The sequence below is a fragment of the Falco rusticolus genome, chromosome 7 (assembly GCF_015220075.1).
Source record: "Falco rusticolus isolate bFalRus1 chromosome 7, bFalRus1.pri, whole genome shotgun sequence".
Lineage (NCBI taxonomy): Eukaryota > Metazoa > Chordata > Aves > Falconiformes > Falconidae > Falco > Falco rusticolus.
The window spans coordinates 13,416,589-13,439,997 of record NC_051193.1 but is presented as its reverse complement, the minus strand read 5'-3'; the positions used below and the strand labels follow the sequence as shown (position 1 = coordinate 13,439,997).

At 36.9% G+C, this 23,409-nt stretch overlaps 1 protein-coding gene across 3 annotated transcripts in view; it reads left to right on the top strand.

Moving 5' to 3' along the window:
• Positions 1-20,183, top strand: part of EFL1 (elongation factor like GTPase 1) — an 81,292-nt gene extending 61,109 nt beyond the window's left edge. The window contains exons 18-20 of one of the 3 annotated variants that reach the window (XM_037395062.1): positions 883-1,886; positions 6,937-7,121; positions 19,631-20,183. In XM_037395062.1, the coding sequence (XP_037250959.1) occupies positions 883-1,886; positions 6,937-7,121; positions 19,631-19,819 (1,378 nt within the window). In that variant the 3' untranslated portion in view covers positions 19,820-20,183. Of the gene's footprint in view, positions 1-882; positions 1,887-6,936; positions 7,122-9,830; positions 9,981-19,630 lie in introns of those variants that run through there. The other 2 variants (XM_037395064.1, XM_037395065.1) reach the window with 2 other exon arrangements.
• Positions 20,184-23,409: the final 3,226 nt, after the last annotated feature.

Sequence of the window (23,409 nt, the reverse complement as noted above, 5' to 3'; positions counted from 1 at the left end):
AAGCTTTTTTTTCCTACATTAATGCTCCTGCTTCTGTGCTGCAGTGCTGGTTTCACAGACAAGGGCAGCACAGTATTACGCACAGATTTGAATCTGCTGTGCCAGGAGTGTGGAGAAGATGGGAGTATCAGCGTGCCAAACGCTCTTCACTGCAGAGAGGGTACTTGAGCTAAACCTACAAGGTTGTACAGCTGCGGCTCCACACTTCTTTACAAAAGCCTGTTCAGCTTACCCAGTGCTTCATCTTTTCAGAGTGTCTTGCTGTATGAACAGCTGTAGTGGTTCAGATCAAGTATCCATCTTGCTCAGTGCTGTCTGCAGCAGCGTGGCCTGGAGCAGATGTCTGGGAAAGAGTAAAAACAGAGTAACCGTAATGTTTTCCTGGGCCGTAACCATTTTCTGGTCCCGGCCTGTTGTGGTTTCCTTGTCGGTTAATCCTGATCAGCCTTCCCCATGCCCTCATGATTTTGTAGACCTCTGTTGCAGGCTGAAGGCTGCTTTTGTACTCTCATACCTTTCATCATCCTTAGCCTCACATTTTTCTAGTTAAGTTGTATCTGGTTTGAGGGGAGAGAACAGCAGCACATAGTTGCCAAGATGTGGGTGAACTGGTAACTTACATGGAGGCACAGCAATGCTTTTTCTTTCATTTTCTTCAGTTCCTTTCCAATTCTACCTGAAGACATAAGAGGCAATACTTCTCTTTTGAGTTACATGACAAAGTTTTTAAGAGTTTGAAATGCATTACCTAGTAATCTGTGTTGCAGTCAGATTTATTCATGAACATCTGTTCCATGTTAAGGCTATTGCCCTACCTCCCACACCCAAGTTTAAAAGTCTTTTTTTAAATTTTAAACTAATTTTTAAACTTCTATTTTACAGGTTTGCAAAGGTACAGATTAGTGTATCAGCACCTATTATACCATTCCGAGAGACAATAACAAGACCTCCAAAAGTCGATATGGTGAATGAAGAAATAGGAAAACAGCAGAAAGTTGCTGTCATACACCAAACAAAAGAGGACCCAAATAAAATTCCTGAAGGAGTTCAAGTTGATTCAGATGGGCTTATTACAATATCTACTCCAAATAAACAAGCTACTCTCAGCGTAAGAGCAGTGCCACTTCCTGAGGAGGTAACTCGACTTCTTGAAGAAAACAGCGACTTAATTCGAACTATGGAGCAACTCAACACATCTCTGAATGAAGAGAAAAAAACCCATGAGATAAATCAGAAGACTCTGGATAGGATCAAGGAATTCAAACAAAAGTTGGAGCAAAATCTGCAGGGAAGAAAGTGGAGAAATGCTGTTGATCAGATCTGGTCATTTGGACCACGGAAGTGTGGGCCTAATATTTTGTTATATAATTTTGAGGGCTATAAAAGATCTGTGTGGCAGTGCCTTGGGAACGCTGTGAAAGAAGCAAGTAAATACAGAGACTTTGACAACAGCATAGTAAGTGGATTTCAGCTGGCTACGCTTTCAGGTCCCATGTGTGAAGAACCCCTCATGGGTGTTTGTTTTACAGTGGAAAAATGGGAAATAAATAAAGTTGGAGAGATGCTGTCGACTAGCAGTCAGGATTCAGGGAACTGTGATGCCGTAGAACATAAACAAAATGAAGATGCTGCTCTAACGAGTAGTTGTGCTGATGAAGTTTGCAGTGTGAATGAACACCAGGACAGCAGTCAAAGTGTTACAAAATCAACTGAGAAAATTAGTAAACACAAGGGAGAAGTTTTACTTGCAGATTGTTATGGTCCCTTCTCTGGACAACTGATTGCCACCATGAAGGAAGCTTGTCGTTATGCTTTGCAAGCAAAACCACAGAGGCTTATGGCAGCAATGTACACATGTGAAATTATGGCTACTGCAGAAGTTTTAGGTAAGACAGACAAAATAAACCTTTGTCAAGAATTTTCTTTCTGAGTTCTAAGGTAAGGTTTTATAAATTAGGCTGTATCAGGAAGTATAACTTCATTAAAAGTTTTATCAGAAGCCTTTTACATAGTTCTCCAGTAGATTACAATGACTCTGTGATGCCTGTAGTCTTTATAATATTCTGAATGAAAATTCAGCATTCATTGTGCTTATCTGAAGCATATGCATAAATAGCAATGCTATACTAAGTGCAAGGTACCAAATGTTGCCTTTTTATGAAGTTTTTATAATATCAACCTGAGTAAACATGAATATCAATATTGTGCCTCATAATTAAGCATTAGTTTCATGAAGACATGAGGAAACCTATCCTGTTTTAAAAATGAGTGCAGAATCTTAGTAAATGCTATTTCAAGATGTTCAGGAAAAAAAGAAAGTTGAGTAGTTTTTTGATTATGGGGTGTTTTTTTTTCAGTAGCATCTGTATCCTTCTGGTATGCAAGTTACTGACTGCAAACCCAGTGCATACCAAATTCATGTCAGTTACATTACCTTACCACTTACAGCTACTTAAACTTGGTTTTATGACCTACTTGCAACACCACTTAGTTAACATAACATCTTGGAGTTTTCCGTGGGAGTTGCTTGCACGCTGAGTCTGATCCAGTGCACCAAGATTTTTGTTAAAACTAACTTCCATTGCATTTAAGCTATCAGTAAATTGACTATACTAATCATGACAGAAATTATAGTATATTTCACATCCAATAATTAAAGATTTGTTAATTGTTGTAAAAATCTCATCTGTTTTGCATACAAGCATAACGATAGCAGTATACAAACCAGATTGGTCTGAGGAGAAGAATTTACAACTGCATGTAGTGAAAAGAAGTACCTTTGAATGAGCAATTTTTTTGTACGGATGCGCGGTCCTGTTCCTTTCTGGAGGTACCCTCTAGCAGGCCTGGTTAAAGGTGTCCTGCTGTAAGCTTATTAGCGCATTACCTTAAACTACAACTTCCTATGACGTAGAACTTCTGCATTTCAAACTGTCTTTAATTATTTTTTAACATGTAAGAATGCCTGTCCAATTAGACTTTGTAGCATTACTCATTACTGGTCCAGGAGCACAATACGTCTGAATTGCTACCTCAAACTACAGGGAAATTATCAAATTTCAAATAACAAAAACACTGTGTGAATTGCTGGTTTTGAAAATGCCCACTGCTGGAAAAGCATGATTGTTTATAGTGATTAACATGCATCAGCTGATAAGTTGTGCCATAAAACCAAATGGAAACATGGCTTTCTAATGTGCACATATACATATATATATAAAAAAATATATATAAAAATATATAATTATTTATCTTAATGAGTGTAATTTAGGATTCAGGCATGCAAGAAAATTAGTCCAGGCTAATGAGTGTGAGTTGTGTGGTAATAACCATGGACATGCACTTAGTTCATTACAAATTAATGGGTTTAATTTTTATTAGGGAAGTTTTAAGCTAATAAATTGCATCCTCGTTAGGGGAAGTGAAGAGCACACATGCTAACAAGTAAGACTTGGCAGTTGACATGTGATAAACCACTGACTTTTGTAACTTTATTCTTTTGTTTGATCTTCCGTATGTTGATACCCAGTTGAGTTTAATCTATCTTCACATTAATCTGCTTGTTTCTAAGCTGTTAGCTTCTGAGAAAGCTAGTTCTTTTATAAAGTTCCTTATTTCGGTATATAAAGGTTTTTCCATCAGACTTTTCTGACAATGAAAATAAACTGAACTGGAGCTGAGGAGGGGAGCAAGGGAGGAAGCACGCAGTAATGGCTTGCAAGCTTATACATGTCCAGTGTAACAGGCCTTGGGTTTAGACTTGGGTCCCGCATACATCTGATGTTTCCCAGCGGGTATTACTTGGAGCATCTCATTCCTACAATTAGTTCACTAGAAAAATTCATTTTTACACAATCCTGCTTTATGGAACTTCTATGTAAACTCCCCAAAGCTGAAGAATATTCTGAACTAGTATCATGTGTTTAATTATTATTAGCTTTTGCCTGTTGATATTCCTACCTTTTGAGCTCTTCTTCCTTAGTCTAGGTGTTCCGGAGACTGAAAGCTGGACTGTCTTTTCATTTTGCTGATGTCATTGAAACTTAGTTGGGAAGATACTTTACCAGACTCAGTTTGTAGCTTTTGGGCTTGGATTTTCATAGCAATTCTTATGTCTTTATTTTTTTAAAAATAAAAATATTAAAATTTTGGATCACAGCATTTTAGGGGACAGTGCAAATCAATTTGTAATATTACCTCTGGCTCAGTTGTATGAGTGAAAACCTGCAGCTTCCAAAACAGAAGAGCAGCTCATCCTTCCCTGTTTACTGAATTTGTGATGGCCCCATGGCTCTTGCAAATGCTGATCCTGTTGTCCTTCCACAGTATTGCTTTCCAGTATGAAGCTTAATTATTTTATTTTTTTTGCGTGCAGGGAGTACGGAAATGAGTTTAGTGTTTCCACTTAATGCACTGAAATATCCTTCAGTAAAGTGGTGAACAGGACTGAAGGAGCTGGTCTTAATATGTATTTAAAGTGAGTCTTATGCACAGGTTTGTTCTCTGTGTTACAGCACCTTGAAGCTGTTCTTGAAGTAGTATCACGTTTTCAAAATAACTGCTTTAACTGCTTCAAACAGGAAGATCTTAACAGTATTTCGTGGTGATTGATGCTGCTAAATCCATTCAACTAATTAGTGTAGCGGTAGAACCAGTATTTCTTCAGTATACTGCTGTCTGCCCATAGTGGTAAAACGGAAGACCTTATATAGCTTCTTTGTGATAGCATTGATTAAGGCAATACTCCAGACTGCTTGAATGAAATACATGCAGCTAGAAACCATTTAGTAAGCTATAAATTGTCTTCTGGCTTATATGTTTTCAAAGAATAATCTTCAGTGGGTTATGGCCAAAAAATGTGCATCTAAAGTGCTTTTTCATAAATGTTACCTTACCTCATTAATATGTGTGCAAAGTTTTCTATGTCTTACTTAACTTAAAATATTTATTTTAATAATTATAATGTTAATAACCTATAAAGTGGTTTTGAACTTACTTGCTTTAACAAATAGCTTTAATATATACTGTGTAGTACATACACAGTATGTACAGTGACCATGATGTGGTGCTCTTTTGCAGCGTGTATGTTTAAACTCGCATTTTAAAGCAGTTAGTGACTTGTGAGCTGTGCTGAGATAAGACTCTTTCATATCTGAGAATTTTCTGGACTCACTGAAATTTCCATGGAATTGAAATTGCTAGTTATGTTAACAAAGGCTGTACATCCCTGGCAAGCTCAGTGACTTATCTTCAGAATGCCTTAATCTTTTTTATGATTTTAAGTATAGAATTTTAAGTATTTCCTCCATTTCCTTGTGAGCCATAAGAAGACTATTGTTCATCGTAAAGGTGAAGTTCAGTCAGTGGAACAGCGAGGAGGTCCTGGTAAGGGCAGGAGCAGAGAAAATTATCAGTTATGACAGAAAAAACACTTCAACCCCCATTTTATTAGAGAACTATAAACTCTTGAAATGATTGGTGCTGAACTGATGCTTCATTACCTGCATCTGACAGGAAGATGTAACAGTACTAGCTGTGTGCTTGTGTGGAGTGCCTTGAACAAGGATCAGATTCTGTATTTAAAAAATAAAGGCACATGAACCCACTGCAATATTTTCTCTGGTATCCTGCAGAAGGCTTACAGTATATATGCAAATCAATATCTGTGGCTATAATATGTAACGAAATCTTTGTCAAGTGAGAAAAGGTGGCAAGTATTATGAAGTAATGCATATTTCTATTTATTTCCAGTAAGAGTCAGTTTTGCCCAGCTGTTTAAAAGGTAGCAATATGCATTTGTGTTTTTTAAGTGCAATATAATAGAAAATATTTGAACCTCTTAGAAATTGATATAAACTTGTTCTTCATGGCAAGGTACTTTTAAAATTAATTTTTGCATCCAATACTTACTATCTATTTGTAAATGAAAGCATTCCTAAAGCACTTTCTTCAGTACATAGGTTGTATTGTGTTTTTATTACCTTGATCAACACAAATGTGTTTGTTAGTATTTATCTGTAGAATGCTTAACCCATAAATTTGCAAAAACATTTTCCAAAATTAACCTAAAGCCTACCATAAAGTCAAACATGGCCATTTTCACATCTCCTACTTTCATGGTATAGACACTGTATTTCAATGGATTGAATATTAATTTGTTAAAGAAAAATAAAAATTAGACATGACTAAAGACTGAATTAATTAAAAAACTAATTGAACATATTAAGCACGATAAATATGTAGTATTTCAGATAAACCAGCTTTCTGTGATTAGAATAGCACTGCAGTATCTGGGACAAGTACCATACAGGTACATGGGGATCCAAACAAACTTCTGAAGGTAGCTAAGATATGATTCCTGAAGCACAGTGATATGTCTTAGAATCATAGAATCATTTCGGTTGGAAAAGACCTTTAAAATCATTGAGTCCAACTGTTAACCTGGCACTCTATCTCCACCAATAAACCACATTCCTAAGCGCCACATCTACACATCATTTGAATACCTCCGGGGATGGTGATTCAACCACTTTCCTGAGCAGCCTGTTCCAGTGCTTGATAACTGAGTAATGTTTCTCAAATACTTGGTTATAAGAAGTAAAGCAAGTCAGGTACATAACCTGGCAAAGTGCCTTTAAGAAAATAGTCATATGATTGTATAAAATGCACCTAGTACAAGCATTGTCTAAATCCGTACAGCTGTAATGATGTGTTAAATGTTACTCATATGGTTCTGCACATTGTACTGGGAAAACATGTTGTTTGCTTGAATTTAATGGGTCCACTTAATTAATCTGCTTCCAAGAAAGAATTTTAGCCAAAGAAATGATGAATTTTACTCAATGATGAATTTTCCCAAGCAAATATTTATGTATTTATCTTCATGATGCAGAAAATAAATACATTGGTAAGCTCATAAAAATTATGTCTTTGCAGGTCGTGTGTATGCTGTCTTGTCCAGAAGAGAAGGCAGAGTGTTACAAGAGGAGATGAAAGAGGGGACGGATGTGTTTATTATTAAGGCAGTCCTGCCAGTAGCAGAAAGCTTTGGTTTTGCTGATGAAATCAGGAAGAGAACTAGTGGCCTGGCCAGTCCGCAGCTGGTGTTCAGCCACTGGGAGGTAAAAATATCTATTCATTCCATCTGTTTTGGTGATTATTTCCTGTAGATGTGGCAGACTGGAATAATAAGCGGAAAAGGTTAAGTTTTGGTCAAGACATTTGATTAATTCCTTTCTGAAATGAAGAGGGGGGAAAAAAGTTGCTTTGTATTTGTCTTGTTTCCTTTTATAGATATGCTGTTCAGAAATTAATTTATGTTTTGTTTAGATGGCATGCTTCGCTATTTCAATAGAAAGTGAGTCCTTCACAAATGAAAGTGATTCTTCATAAATGTGTTTTCCTCAATTTTATGTGCCTTTTTAAATGAGTTCTCTGGTAAACTTGTTCGGGGAGTGAAAAAAACCCCACCCAACCAACCCAAAACACAAACCAACCCCAGCCTACTGCTAATAGAAAATGTAACAATAAATCTAATGCATATGAAAGTTAACCTTCTAGGGGTTAACAGACACCTAGGGTTTTGGGGTTTTTTGGTCCTTACATCCAAGTCAACATATATTTTTATTCCTAAAGGCAAAGAGGATAGATTTCATTATTTCAGAATTAAGTCTGGTGATAGTAAGCGGTGGTATCCTCAAAATCATTCCCTTTGGTCATCTTTGTCACTTAAACGGAGAGGTGAAAGTGAAGGTGTAAAGAAAATGTGCAAGTGGGAAAACTGATAGAGAGTGTCAACAGCTGATAGTGCACTGTATTTTAGTCCTATGATGTGGATAGTAGATCTTCAAGGAGTAATATAAAAAGCTGTAAATCAGAGTTCCTTGTTCAAGGCAGACATACCTGCATTGTAGAGCTCCTCTGAGGACTCCACTGAAGGAATTAAAAATGAATTCAAGGGCAAGAGTAAGAGGGTATAAGCTTTTCACATTAGATTTTTAAAATATCTGAAGTCTAGGTTTTTCTGGTTTTGGTTGTGGGTGTTTTTTTTTTTAAATCAGATGTTCTTTTATTTGGTGTTAGGACCATAGAAACTTTTGTAAATGGATTATAAAGTCTTTTTTTGTTTGGATGGTTTTATTTCATCTTCTGATTTATTTTGTGATGTCAAATATGAAGTCTTTGAGACTACAGATTTTTGAGGTCAGTGGGACTAGTATTCCGTGCAGTTGCCAGCTATGGTGTGTTTACCATTGTTTCTCTCCAAAGTATGTGCTTTTTTTTCACGTGGTATGGATTCTTCCTCATTTCTAGTAGCCAAACTGCCCTACTAGGTAGTATCTGTTAAGTACTTCACTACCAGTATTTCTTTGTTAGTAATTGTAACTGCATCAGCAATTTTATGTGGATGCTAATGGAAAAGGAGGATCTCTGTAGACCAGCCAAGTGCTATCAAAGGAGTTGGGAATACTGGAAAGAGTACATTTCAGAAAGTACATTATGTCTTCATTGGCAGTGGTACCTTACTGGCATTAGAAATTGCAGTGGACCAGGGACTTACCTGTCCTCCAGTACAGATTCATTTAACCTTCTTGTAGCTAAGTCTGACTTCATGGAGAACCATAGAAGGGAAAAACAGAGATACACCGAAAGAAAGAGGAAAAAAAAAACAAAAACCAAGAGAAACCCGATAACTGTCTTCCATAGATGGTGTATGCACAAAAAAAAAAATACATAAACCTGCAGCTTTTGGGGTATAGGGATCTACGTGTAAGCCAGTAACAGATTAGGTACCTCAAACCAGTGAGGATTGGCAATATTGCGTACAGTTGTCCTCTCAGTCTTGGTTGTTCTCATTTGAGGTGCTGGTGAGGTTTTGTGGATTAACTAGTCTTTTGTCTGAACAGCCTCAGGTATCAGTGCCCTAAAGGAACATCAGTTAGAAGGATGTTAATTCCAGCTAATCATTGTTTTGTGCCAGTTTCTTTAGGATTTGTAGCTACTGTGCTCCGATACTAAGCAAAAACATAAACCCCTTGCCTCTCTGACTTCCACTTCTATCCCCAGACCTTGGCATGTATGTTCATTCTGTCAGGTGTTAGGAATTTCACATAAGAAAATGTTCACATGTAATTATAGATATGCATAGGAGAGGGAGATTTGAACAACTGGCAACATTTTCTAAAATTGACCCTCAGGAGAGATTAGAATTGCAGCTAGTGTGCTAAAATGTACTGGTAGTAGGAAAAATGCTTGCGTAAACCAGTCACCTTTCCACCTGGCAAATCTCAGTGGGGCAGGTGGTTTTTTGGGGATTTTTTGTCACGTTGAAAGTCATGCTCTCACATTTTTGTAACAAAATAAGGCTTTTGCTAAGCTACTAGCCATGTTGGTTTTGTTTTGCATTTCCTATGTTAGCAAGTGTATGGTTGCTGCTTTAATTGCATATTATTCAAACCTTCCATGACATTCTGAATGAATTCTGCATTAGTGGTATTTTCTCAGTGTGCTCAGCTCATTAGCTGAGTACCTGGGACATATATCTACACAGGTTCCTTTTAATGTGTTGTTACCCCCATTTTACAGCTAGTGAACTAGATGCTTTTTGGTATTTTTAAACACTTAATCTCATGGAAATCATATGCGTAAAGTATGTTTAAAGAAATGAAGGTTTAATTTATTTTTTATTATTCATTTCATTAATGCGATTTGTAGACTATAAACACAGGAAGGTCAATAATAGAGCCTACATTTAAGTGAATCCATTTTGGTCTCTGTGGAAATCAAATTACCATTTTTTTTTCTTCAGTTAATGAATGTATTTTCTGTAGTTCAGATTGCTGCAGCCCCGGGGGATGGAGCAATACACGTATCAAGGTCTGTCTTGTGAGATACTCCTTTTTTATTCATTTCTTCTGTCATACTTATACAATTTATTCCTGCCTGTAGAGGATGGCACCAAATAATCATTAGTGAAAGCTTTCAGTTTGGTCCAAGTTTAAACAGATAAATTTCAAGTTAGTCAAGTATTTTCCTTTATGATATTACTAGGCAATATTAAGTGTACTGGGTTTATGTGGCTATATTCTCTTAGATTTCAATATAAACTTTTTCAGAATTCTTAGTTTAAAATATATAACTTTGGGATAATTATGAACTCCTTGTATTTTTTTTTAATCTTTGAATTAATAATGCACCTTCAGTTAGTTTATGTTTTTGCCTGAGCCTGTTCCCTTTGTTCTGTCTTAATTCTTTGCAGTGACTTTTTTTTACTCAGTCATGTCATTTTATCTTAATCGTAAGGTTCTTTGAACAAGAAGATACTTGTGATTACACAATGCTTAGAATAATGGAACTCTAATCCCATTTGGGAAATCTGTGTTATAGTAAAAAAATAACGCACATGGCTCTTTCAGATGCTGATTGAATTCTCAGCAAGTGCAGAACTTGTCAGACATCTACTAGTTGTAAAGTTCTGAAATGTGTAGTATTCCTGTTAACTCACATCTTTTAAATAATGGTTCGTTCTTAGATACGCTTTTTCTTGGGGGAGGCATGGGTGAACTGTAAACACGTTTAATCTGAATTCTTTTTTGGTATCCCTTCTAAGTAGAAGATTTAGGGCTCTGAAGATAGGTAAGAGAAGGACTGCATGTAATAAGTGGTAAGAATATCAGGCATTCTGAATCTGCAAGTTTTATATTCTGAATTTTAATTCATTCCTTTTGAATTGTAAGTCATTTTACGACTCAGAGGATGAAGGCTTAATATAGAAGTTGCTGGATGAGATTGTCAAGCATGCATTAAACAGGAAGCAGACTAAGGTAATAAGAGAGACTCCAAGAATCTGTGAATCTACACCAGGTTTGAATTGTAGCTTTACAGGCATCATTGTGCCAGTGACAGTTTAGACATGTAAATGGATTCTAAGAGTAACCTGGAACCTTTCAAATATGAAAAGCTCATTGTATTGGTCAGAACATCTGAAGCTAATTAAAAGAGTAAATAGAAGTGCTAGTGGTGTGGCTTTAATTTTCCCTCTTGATACGTTTTTCTTAAGTAATAGGAAAGAATGCAACAGTAGAGCCACACGTCTCCTTTTTTCGTTCCAGTTCCCGAATTCCTGTTTGTAGCTACTGACCGAAGTCAAGGCTAAAGCTCAGCAGTCAGTGATTGAGACACAAAGAAAGATGATGGTCTTGAGCCAAAGTTAACTTGTATGAGGGGTTTTTTTATAACTACATGTGTAAATGTTCATTATTACAATATTTATTGGAAGAGGAGTTCTCATATCTGACTTCAGGCATTTTAAGGCCTTGGCAGTCCCCTTTATATATTGTGGATGGGATCTCTGAATTACAAAATACTTTTGGATGCTTGTTTTACTTGTAGGGAATCTATACTGATAATACATGTCTGTAGGGTAAGTGTTTGAAGTTTGACCACAAGTTATTCTGTCTCCCCTTAAACCTTCTATCTTTGAAAGAAAACAAGAAGTTATTAATCTGATACTTCTTGTATTTTTGTAGCTTTTGCAAGATGGCTATGGATATGAAATAAGTTAACTTTTCTATTGGGTTTATAACATCCATCTTGATGGCTGTCTGTTTTTTGGGGTCTTTTTTAAATTGTATTTTTGCCAGACCTTGTAATTTGCAATTAAGAGCTGTTGAGAGAAAATACTCCTGAGGAGTACAGACAGAAATAAAATTGGGAGGTTTTTTCCATGCAAGTTATGAAGAAAGCAATCTGTTTTCATGCTTTCTTTTAAATGCTTGTGTAAAAGTAGATATAATCTTGAGAAGAAGATACATTGCCTTTATTTGTTTGATAGATAAGTTGATCTGTAGTGATGCAAATGGCAGCATTCTGTGAAGCCAAGATTTGACTACAGGGCAGTCAAACAATTGGTAAATAGGGAGGCTGAAAATTGTTGGATTTTTTCTTCTTTCAGGATGTGGTATAGAGATCAGCTATTTATAAAATAAGCAAGCTGGTACACAAAGTGTTTGGTACAATGTGAAAGTTTGTGTTTTAACAGAATAACTGTGACTTGTTTTTATTTTGAGAACATTTTATGTGTAGGTGCTTCTGTAAAATTCTTTAGCATATTGCAGATATTTCTCTTCCCACCCTCTACTGCTTAATCCTCATCCCCAGCATGATGTTTTGTGGGAGTGTTTCAGGTGCTCAGCACTTCCCTCAGTCGCTTGGTACTCCTAAGCAGGAAAGGAGGTGATACCTGCTTTCCACTATGATGGAATGGATGCAGCAGAATGGAGAAGCTGAATCTGCAGCGAGAATATTCTCTTCCTTTCTGAATAGGAAGCATTTGGGGCCTGTAAGGGCTTACAGAGGAATAAGATACCTGTTATGAAAGGGTTTTTCACTGAATAAAACCAGTAAGACACCATAGTTGGTTAAACAACAATCAAGAAAAGACACAAACTTGTAGAATCTTTCCCTGATTTTTTAAGTTGTGGTTTCTTTCAAGGACAGGCTGAGATCCTGACTGCTTTGAAAGCAGTTTTTACCTGTTCTTCAATTGTATATTGCTGAAGGAAAGTATTTCAACACAGTAGTACAGAAATGACTTTAAAAATGGTATTCAGACTGCTCTACGTTACAGGTTATGGCAGCTTCTAGTCATACATGCTTTTCTAGTCATCATGCCTTTTTACGTGGGGTTGATGGAAAGCAACTGTTGATGTGGAGATTGCTTTTGAAGTTGCCTAATGTCATCTTGTAACGCCATTCTAGGATCTGTATTTTCTTTCATATGGAAGTAAGGAATGACTTGGTAAACTACCTGTCCATACAGGCACTGGCATGGTTATGTGTGAGGTGGTAGTGTGCTGCCACGCTGCCAGCACTTCTTTCCTGACTGCAGCTGCTTGGGTTAAATACAGGAATTAGCCAGTCACTTGGGTACCTCTGCATTACGCTGTGTGTGATACTCAAGGGAGGGCTTACATATGGAGGTGATGGGTCTTTCTGGATCTGAGGTCACAGGAAGAGTATAGTCAAGAAATTAGCCTCTCTTTACTTTTGAGATTCATCTCTTCCTTGCCCCTGCTCCACATCCCAAAATGTACAAGACACTAGAGCCCACCTCAGTCCGCCTGACCTCAGGCTTACTGCGGTACCCTGCCTGGTGTTCTGTATTCTGGTAGCACAGTGCCAGTATCCGAATGGCCTTGCACCCTTTGGTTATGCTCAATGCAGTAGCGCTTCTACGGAGTTACCCTGTATATTACCAAAAACCCAGCAGTTTTCCAAGGTCACATAACTTCTGCAAAGTTCTGCCATTTTACCAGGAAGGTAGATGTAGTTTCTGTTTCACAGTGCTGCTTCAGACATCTAAGACAAGCGTATCAACTGTACCCTTATAGATGTATGGTCTGTGTCAGTACTAAGTGATGGACACCATTTGAACTGTGAATGTTCTTGAAATATCTTTATAGCATCAATTTTTCTAAGGTAGAAAGGATTCTGGTACACTGAAGCCTGTATCATCTTTGAAATTGTGTATAATAGTTCTTTTGAATATTTTTCTTTTCTGAAAAACAGCTGCTGGCATAATATTTTTCCTGGCATGCTAAGGGCTGCTTGTGGTAGTGCCCAATCACACTGAATTTAGTGGTTCTTGAGATTTCTTATTAAGCAGTTCACAAAGGCCATAATGTTGCTTGCTGGGCTTAAAATCTTCATTGGACAGTGTAAGACTGCTCTTTCTATTCATGGGCCAACTACAGCATTTTCCACACTGATATTTGGCTCAAAAGAAATTTTCTGTCCTCATCAGGCAGTAAGGACCAGTAAGGGAAATGCTACTAGGAACATGGCTGTGTTCCCAGATCTGCCTGACCTTTTGGATGAACTAGGCAGATCCCTTCTGTTTGCTTTTGATGCTTCTCTCAACCTTGTTTTGCATAATTAGGCTGCCTTAGGCAGAGACTGTTTCATACCATCATTTTGTGAAATACACTAGACAATGGGACCCAGATCAGTATTGGAGCCATCTGGGTGCCACTGAAATGCAAGTAATAAATCATCCTCAAATTAAGGCTTAAAATTTCAAGTCCTCTTGAATTGGAAGCGATCTGTTCTAGCTCAAATCTTACTGAAAAGTTTGATTAGCTTACATAATCATTTGCAGAATTTAGTACACACTGTATTGTCCTTCAGTATTAGCATAGTACACTCATAGTATTTGTATTTTTACGGATTGTTACAGGTATTCACATTATTTCTTTGATAAAGATACAGGCATTTATTGTTTGAATAATTAATGTGTAGGTTGTTAGGCTAAAAGAAAATGACAGCTGTTTTGCCTATTCTACTCTGCATGCTGTTACTAAACAAGTCTTACGAGACTTCATTATTTGGGTGTGTTGGTTTGAATAGTTGTGATATTTAATGAAACATCTCGCTTTAGATAATTTTCCTTTTCTAAAGAACACCCTTGCACTACAGTATTTGAAGTAATTATTCACTTCTTTTGAGATACCCAATTCCAGCTGACTTCATTATAAAAGGTGTTTTATTTATACCTAGGGTGGTCTTGTAGTTCTGCAGTGACCTATGGAACATATTCTTCAGCCCGTATTTGACTGGGTTTTTTGTATAATGGAATTTCAGTGAGTTGCTTTTACTTTCAACATAGCATATCAGCCAAGACTTTTAGAAAGTAGATCACTGAAGATATTGTTAAACAATACTATCAAGGAAAATTTCCATCACTTAAGAATTGCATTTGCAATAACAAATTTAAGAGTTGGATTGGCTGCTGTGCACCAATTCATTTTACTGTATTGCATTGTATATGGCTTTTAGAGAAGACACTTGTTCTCTAACAGAGTAAACACTAGTCCAGTCATCCACAATGTAAACCTTGATTTAGAATTCACTTCTTAAAAGAAATTGTTTTCAGAAGAGCCTTGTGGATGTAGTATAGAAGTATTTCGTTGTGTAAATGAGGAAGCAGTAGCTGTCTTGCTGGCTTTGTCATTTACACTTTGGAGGAGTAATCATGTGTTTGTTCTGGGCTGTTTGCAGTTAAGGCTGCTGTTGTCCCCACCAGATCACTGTGGTGTTGAATAATAAATAGGCATAGGCCAGTGGCTGGTTTATGCCTTTACAAAGGAAAATTCCCAAGTCCTAGCAAAATTTCCTGATGAAAAGATACACTGTTTTCTAATTGTCAAATTATACACAGTATGGTGGTATTTAAAAATATACTTTGCCATAATGCTAACAATACCATTATGTCATTGGTTTTATGGTGTATCTTCTAATTTTGGTTGCTCCTGATATCTTTTGTCTGTTATACTTGGTATAACCAGTTTGGCTGTTTTCTTGTCACCCCTGCTCAGTGGTTCCCAGACATGCAAGGCACCCAAGCAGAATTACAGAAAGGCAGACTAAAGACCTTTGATAGAAGGTGAAATGAATTGCTTGAGTCACTTAACATGCCTTTCACAGCTGAAAAATCTTTATTTTTAATTTCCAGTTCTGTCTTGATTGAAGTTTTTGTTTAGGAGTGTGACTTTTTGAAAAAGCACTGTTAAGATGCTATCACATTGCTGTTTTAAAAATTAATCTTAGGCTATATGTTTTAGGTTTGTACTGAAAAACTAGTATGTGGAATCATGTAAATAAATTTAAATTAGAAGTGACACGCAACGTAGAAAAAATAACATTTGTGGGCATTTTCCTGCTTTGATCTTTCGGATCTTCCAGGATCCACAGTAAATGCCCTCTGTTAAATGGCTACTTCATATTCCAGAAGGATTGCTCTGTTTAGAATCCAATTAATCATTTAGGACTTTATCCAGACAAAACCTCAAATTTCTGTCACAGATTCCAGAGTCATTCCTGTGCAGTTCCCATGAATACAAACAATAGCTCAGGGGATAAAAAGCTTCTCAGCTCTGATTCCAGGAAACCCAGATCCACCATTCTGACAGCTACTATTGTAAGCAAATTGATGACAATGCTTTTGGAGCATTATATGGAAACATTTTTTTTTCCTTTTGCTTGCTTGTGCTGTATTAACAGAGTATGGGGAATGATGGATGCCACCTGCTATATGCATTTGCTGTCATTCATTAATATGACATAAATAGAAGAGGGACAGTATAGACTATGCTCTCACCTTCACTTACAGAATCAGAACTTTTAAAGAAGAAAATTACTTTTTTTGTTTTGCTGTCAGTAACGCCTCTGTGTAGTGATATTAGGGTTATGTTAACATGGCTATTTGCTGACTTCTTAAAGGAGAGGCACAACTCATGCCCCAGGTTCCAGCTGACTCAGTAGATCTGGCTTCCTCTTTCTCATTACTTAACCTTGGTGTGGTAACACAAATAGCGTATTCTAATTTAACCTTGTCTTTTGCCGTGTGGACACACCATTCAGATAGACATGATCCTGTAACAGAAATTTTTCAGATGCCACCATAACTTGCCCTAGAAACAGTATGTCGTACCTGAATTATTTGGACAGGTTGAGAAGCAAAGCTAGCTCCTGAGGTGGCTTTTGAGACTTATATTTATGTCTCTTTACAGTGCTGCTCTGCATCATGTAGCAGTGCAAGGTTTGCTCAGGATTCTGTAGCCCCATGCTGCACTAAGTTTGCAGGTTTACCCTTGCTGGCTACCAAGTACTAAATAGTACATACAACTGAGCCTCCTGTTATGTTGGCTTTCCTGAGCGCTAGATACCTGTTAAAGCATAATGGATTATTATCGGTGGAAGAAGTATCCAGTGCAAAACTTCTGTTAACATCAGTAGAACAAGTCTTTCATAAATCATTGAAAGAGCCGGTCTGTCAAGCCTGGGGATTTTCTTAAGCATCCATCACTAAATATCTAAATATTTCCAGGTAGATGAGATCTGTAAGCTCAATTTTGTATACTTTTGGACTCCTCTGTTGTAGTCATTCTTCAAGAATCTCTGTTTCGCTGACTCTCTCTGAGCCTAACTTCTGGGTGTTAGATTTCTTGCTAATGTGAAAAAAGTCCAACTTCATCAAAGGGGGTAGTAGCAGCCTTTTAAGTTATCGTAGTTTGTAGCTGTATAATCTCCCTCGGCAGTACAGTCCGGAGCAAATCCACTGAGCATGGATCACCTTCTCTTATTCATGTGTTCTTGGACTTTGAAATTGTTGTTTGTTCAGCTTTTTGGGTAGATCATGAATGGGGAAATCCCTGTTGTTTTTCCATCATTAAGATGTTCAATATGAACATCAGTACAACTTCAAGTCAACATGCAGTTTCTGCCCAAAAGTTGGAAAAACCCAGTAGTCTTCACTGCTCCTTTTCTTTATTTCTGGTGCATAAAATAATGGTAAAACTTTCAAGAGTGGGTTCCATTCTTGTTTTTATTAATTGAGGTAAGCTGTCAAGGAATCACCTTTAAGTTTCTAGGCATTAGTTATAGGGCCCTATACAAGACATCAGAATGAGTATGACTCGGGCAGATTCTTTTATGGTTAGACAGTCCTTTTATGTTAAAAATAAATGTAGAAACATTTGGAAAGCTAAGTTTCATACTGTTTATTTCTGAGCTCTGCTTACTTTTGGTTTTCAGCCAGACAACCCTATGCGTAGTCATTTCCCACCTAAATAATTGAGGTTGGATGTCACTTCCAGCATAAGTAACATTCCACTTAACTATACATAGTTCTGGTAAATTAACTGGAAGTAGAATTATTTTTGTTGGTTATGGGGCTTAACATACTATTTTGCAGGGCTGAACCCACAATATTACCTAACACAAAATAGCCATCTTCTGCCACAGTCATTTTCTTAACTCCCCCAAAAGTATAATTTGTTGGATTGTGTTAGGTGTTATTTAAGATGACGTATCAAATTCGGACTTTACAGTTGATATTTCTAGGGAAAATTGTCCATCTTAAGCCATCATTCTAGTTCTTGCTAGTTTGTGTAACTTAAATAAGCTTTAAGAAATCTTTCTTAATTTGAAGTACCGTGTGATAATTACAAGAATTTGTGAGAAGATGTTTATAACACTAGAAAAGGTTTACAATGCTAAGCTAAAATTGGTAGTTTAGGGAAATTTGTTCCCTCCTTGTCATTTGCTAGTGTTAGTGCTAATGTTACATATTTTGGAGATGATTATAGTGATGTCCTCAACTATTGTCATAACTATCCTAATTCTTACAGTAACTAACCATTGTTTGCACTCCTTTTTCCATGAGGATTTTGTTTAGGAAATGGATAAGATATTATCTTTAGGGCTTTTTTAGTAAAGATACAATACCGGTCACTACATCTTTTGGAGGAAATCTACAGTCATTTAAGTGAAATAAGTATTTTTGAAATTTGCAACAGAACCCGAGTAACGTAATCTGGTCAATTTTATCCCTTCCCAATGCTCATGGTTAGCATTCTTGGAAGGTGATCTTTCTATGTTTAAATAAGTTCCTTAATGCTCATTAACTACAGTATTTTTTACTCTGTTTTATGGTCAATTGTCCACTAATGGGAAAGGAAGTTGAATCTCAGAACTATAACCCTGTCCAATTTTGGTTGGTCACCCAGACATCAGTTCACTAGGGAGCACTTCCCAGATTTGATTACACATACAAATTACAAGACCTTAAGACTTGATGATCACTCTTAATGACTTAGGAGTAATTTCTAGTGCCTGCAAGGGTTTAATATATGAATAGAAATTAGGTGGATTCTTAGGAGCTTAGAACTGGGGGGTGGGGGGTGTCCTCCTTTTTCTTTAGGTCTTAAAACATTTACTTGAACAACTAAAACTTCTTAAAGTAATGAGAGTCACTAACAGTAACGGAATAAATTGTTATCTTGGGCTAGCTAGGTAAGCATTAAGCCTAGAATTTGTGTGAAATCTATGTAGTCCAAAGGTAGAGAGTAAATATCTCTTCAGACTGTCTTGGGGTATTAAAAATGTTGTAGCTTTCCTGTGCAAGATGAAATCAGGAAAGGTTTTAAAGAATTTATAAGATCATTACACCTTTGAAATACTTGCTGTGGTAGTCTGAGAAGTGTGGGGTATATAGGATGAACTGGGGATAAAGACGTGTCCAGTTATTCTCTGATCATCTCTCTTCTTGAGGACAGCCCCTGAGATGTTAAGCTGCAAGAGCAGCTCTACTTAATATGTTACCACCAGAAGCAATAATTTTTAAAGCATCTGTCCATGCATAGGGATTGAAGAACATGGCGCACAGAAATGAGCAGAAACCTTCAGTTCTTATAAACTCTAATAAATTCATACTGAGATAATACTCAAATAAGGAATTCCTTTTTGAAAACCGAGAATTTTCTGAATGTTATTTGGCATTGTTTGCTGACTGGCAATTAAATTTGCTTTAAAAAAAAAATAATTCATGCAGATCAACGCAACTGGATTTGAAAAGCTGTTGTGGTCTTTTGATGGCAAGTGCCACATAGTGTACCGTAATTCTTGTTTTCTGCTTAAAAAGCTAATTGCAGGCTTTCCAGAAAACTCTTGTCTGCTCTACTTTCATACTTCTCTGTATCAGAGATTGATTACCTGAAATGTGCTAATAAACCGTTGTACTGTTTTACCTTTTTTTTTCTTTTTTTTTTTTTTTTTTTTTTTCTTTCTATAGATCATTTCAAGTGACCCATTCTGGGTACCAACCACTGAGGAGGAATATTTGCACTTTGGGGAAAAGGCAGACTCAGAGAACCAGGCCCGCAAGTACATGAATGCAGTAAGAAAGCGAAAGGGACTTTATGTAGAAGAAAAAATTGTGGAGCATGCTGAAAAGCAAAGAACTCTCAGTAGAAATAAGTAGATGTGTCTGCTTCCTTTCTCTCCTGACTCAGCTAAGTGCGGGTGGATTATTTTCTATGCAGCAGATTCAAAATTTCATGGGGACTTTGTTCTTTGACACCACTTTTCTTACACACTGTAATGTCTGTGGCTTACGTTTTAATAAACTTAAGCCTTTCCAACTTACCCAGAGAAAATAGTTTGTTTATTTAAATAAAATATAGGCATATTTGTTGCAATTGGTCTCAATTTTTAAAACTTACTGCCCTGTTGAACTTTGTCACAGGATTAGGAACTCCCAATTTAATTTGTTTCTGATTTATCAGATTTAGAGCTGGTTAGCTAGTTTGTTGCAAATAAACTATGCACTTAATTTAGCTCCTTAATGTGTTTGACTCTGTTTTTAAAATTTATTTTAATTTCTGTGATGTATTTGTTAACTCAGCAGTACTTTCCATAGTTGCCTCTGTGCGAATAGATGTAAGCCTGTTAAGAGTTTCTAAACTATTTGTTTTACTTTATTCCTCATGCAAGCAGTCATCTAAAGCAACAATGTCTCTTCTTTAAATCAAAAGGCAAAGATAGCACATGTGGAAGACTAAGCACTGCAAACCAAGCACCATTTGTCTTTTTTCCCTCCTTAAAACACATCTTACTAAAAAGTTCATATGGTTATCCTAAGCTGGGAGCTCAGGAGGCTCTGAACTAGGCACACACTACCTTTGCGAATCCTGTGTGTTTACAGACTCCTGTAGAGAAACTTCTACCCATTCAACCTATTGTCTTGAATTCAGTGAATTTGCAAAAATATACAAAAAGTCTCGCTGTTTGCAGGTATCTAGGATGCAGAAGGCTCCAAAATGATTCGGACCAAGACTATCCAGAAAAAAAGCCCTCACAGGGCTTAGGTTTTAGTTAAGAAAAAGGGAAACCTTGGATAGACAAGAAGCATGATGCATGAATTATCTTGTCATTTGCCGCTTAGATTTGTAAAAGGAAAGGACAAGAATTCTAGAAGGTAAAGGCTGAATAGATGGGTGTCCTTGAAGAGTTTCTGATAATTAGTTAAATGAAAGGGAAATAAGTCCTCAAATCTTGTGCCAACTGACTTTCTGCTACCTCTTGTCTTTGCTAATTGCAAAGAGTTCTGTTTCCAGATAACCATGCAAATATGTTGTTCTTTTCTTTCCAGAATATAATATTTTTTTAATTTGTGATTGCCTTGTACTCCTTTAGCACCTACTTGGTCTTTCTAAATAAATATTATCTGTGTGTCAATTAATGCAGCAGGCAGAATTTGCTCATATCCTTTTTGCTTCTTACGGGAAAGAAAACTGTTTCTTGTTTCACAAGCAGAATGGTTTTGAATGCCTAACTTTTATTTTAAATAGCAGCCTTTTCTTTTCTAGCTTGTTTGCTTTCATTATGGAAATGTTTCCTTTTAAGATTGTATTTATGAATTATTCAGGCAAATGAAATATTTGCCTTTCTTAGAAGGTTGTTCCATAAATTGCTGTTGTTTTGCAAGGGGTGTCTGCAGAGCAGCCCTATTAGAGCTTGAACAAACATCGTTAGGCAGGTTGGGCACTGCCAGCTGGTATAGTCATGGAAGGCATGGTAACTTCATGCAGCCTGCAAAGAACAATCCAGACATAAATGTTTGTCATGAGATCTTGGTTAATACAACTGCCCTACTAGCTGAATCGGAGATAGTTGAGGATGTCTGGCCTGCAGTTACAAAGGTGCTTGAATAGGTGATGTAGAGATGGACAGTTTGGTCGTTGTTAGACTACATAGTTGTTAACCATGATCTACTAGAGTAAGCAGAAAGTGCATTAACATAGATTTTAAAAATTTAACAATAGCTTTCATGTTTTATTATGGTGTATTTTTGGATTGCATCTCAAACAGCATAAAGATGATAAATCAGGATGTTGCAACACTATTATTTCTAAAGAGCAAAACCTGCTAATTAGCAGAAGAAAATCAAACCAACCTGCAAGAAGTGCTAGCAGCGATGTTTGAAATCTGTTTTCTTTAGTAACAGCTACTATTGGGAAGAGAATCTAATTGCTTACGTGCCATGAATTGGTAACCGTTTTTCTCTGGATTGTTCAAAAGTAACTTGATGTCGCTGCTTTTCTCCAGCTTTGTTACACATACATAACAATATGACATAATTTTGGGAAAATCTCTGCAAAGCGGGATAAATAACTTGCTGATGAAGCAAGCCGTGGAAAGATTTAATTGAGAATTAGCCATTATATACTTTAATTTTCCATTAACAGCTTTATTGCTAAATATAATACATATTTAAAATAAGCATACACTGCTTTTGAAAAATTTTAGATGTGTTAAGGTTCAGTATACTTTTAACTCTCCAAGAACTGCGCACTCAATTGATGTGATTTGGCTCTACTGGCTTTAGTAGAGTCACGGCTCCTTATAACTGATTATGTATAAAAACAACAGTCAGCTTCTATGTGGTAATATTTATTAGAGAATGGTAACTGTTCCCTGGCAAGCCATATGATAATGCAAATAATTCCACTTTGTAGAAAGAAAAAACAAAAATGGCGTTAGATTTCCCCAGAGAAGAATAAAGACCAAGCAGGGGCTAGCAAGTCCCTTTCTCTTGTCTCCAGCCACAGTTCTTTTATCTTCTTGCTTTAAAAATCCTTTGTTTTCTCAAGCACTAGTCATCTTAGGTGAGTCACCTTTTTTTTTTTCTCCACATCTTTCTTTCTTTCTTTCTTTCAACAAACTTCACATACGTTTTAAAGCAGGAGTCCTAAAAAGATATCAAATTATAACTGGAGTCTGTACTGTGTTTTCTTTCCTTATCCCTCTTCCCATGTTAGTTTAGAACTTCAGCTGCAGCCTCAGCATTACAATTGATGAGGGGACAGAAACACTAGAGAAGCACAATGTTTCGGTACCAAACCACATGGTTCCCAAATTAGGTCTGAATAGTCTCTTGACTCCCTGCTAACCTTAGGAATTAACTCTTCTTGGTTGAGACACTAATGTTTGGACACTTAATCTGTGAGAAATAGAGCGTGTCACTCCTTCATCAAGTCGGCTGCTGTGCTAACAGGAGAGAAGCATGCGACATTTGAACTGTACACTGTACTTCTGATAAACTCGGAGCATGCAAGAGCAGCTTTGCCTGTAAGTGATTTTGGAATGCTTTAGTAGATTGAATACTTACTCCGATAGCAGAGGGGTCCTGGAAGGATTCTTGGACTCCAAATGGCCATTGTTTTGAGTTGAAACTGTCTTTAGCAATTTGAGGTTGGTTAGGCAGTCACAATTAGAAATGTCCTTCACATTTCTCACAGTGCATGGTAGACTCCTGCTTTTGTGTGTGTGGTGTGAGTTATAAATATATCAAGCCATAAAAAGTCTACAGGAAGGTTGTGAGCAGCACAGTTCAAGTACTTGCAGTCTTCTTGTGTACTCTTCCCGTAGTGTAAGAGGGGAGAGGTAAGTCAAGTCAGACTTTACAGTGGGTGACAAATAAGCAACAAGATTCCTCTCTTGAAAAGTTGTGGGCAGGAAGATTCTTTAATGCTACTTGAGGAATTTTTAGTTGATCTTTCAGACTGCCAG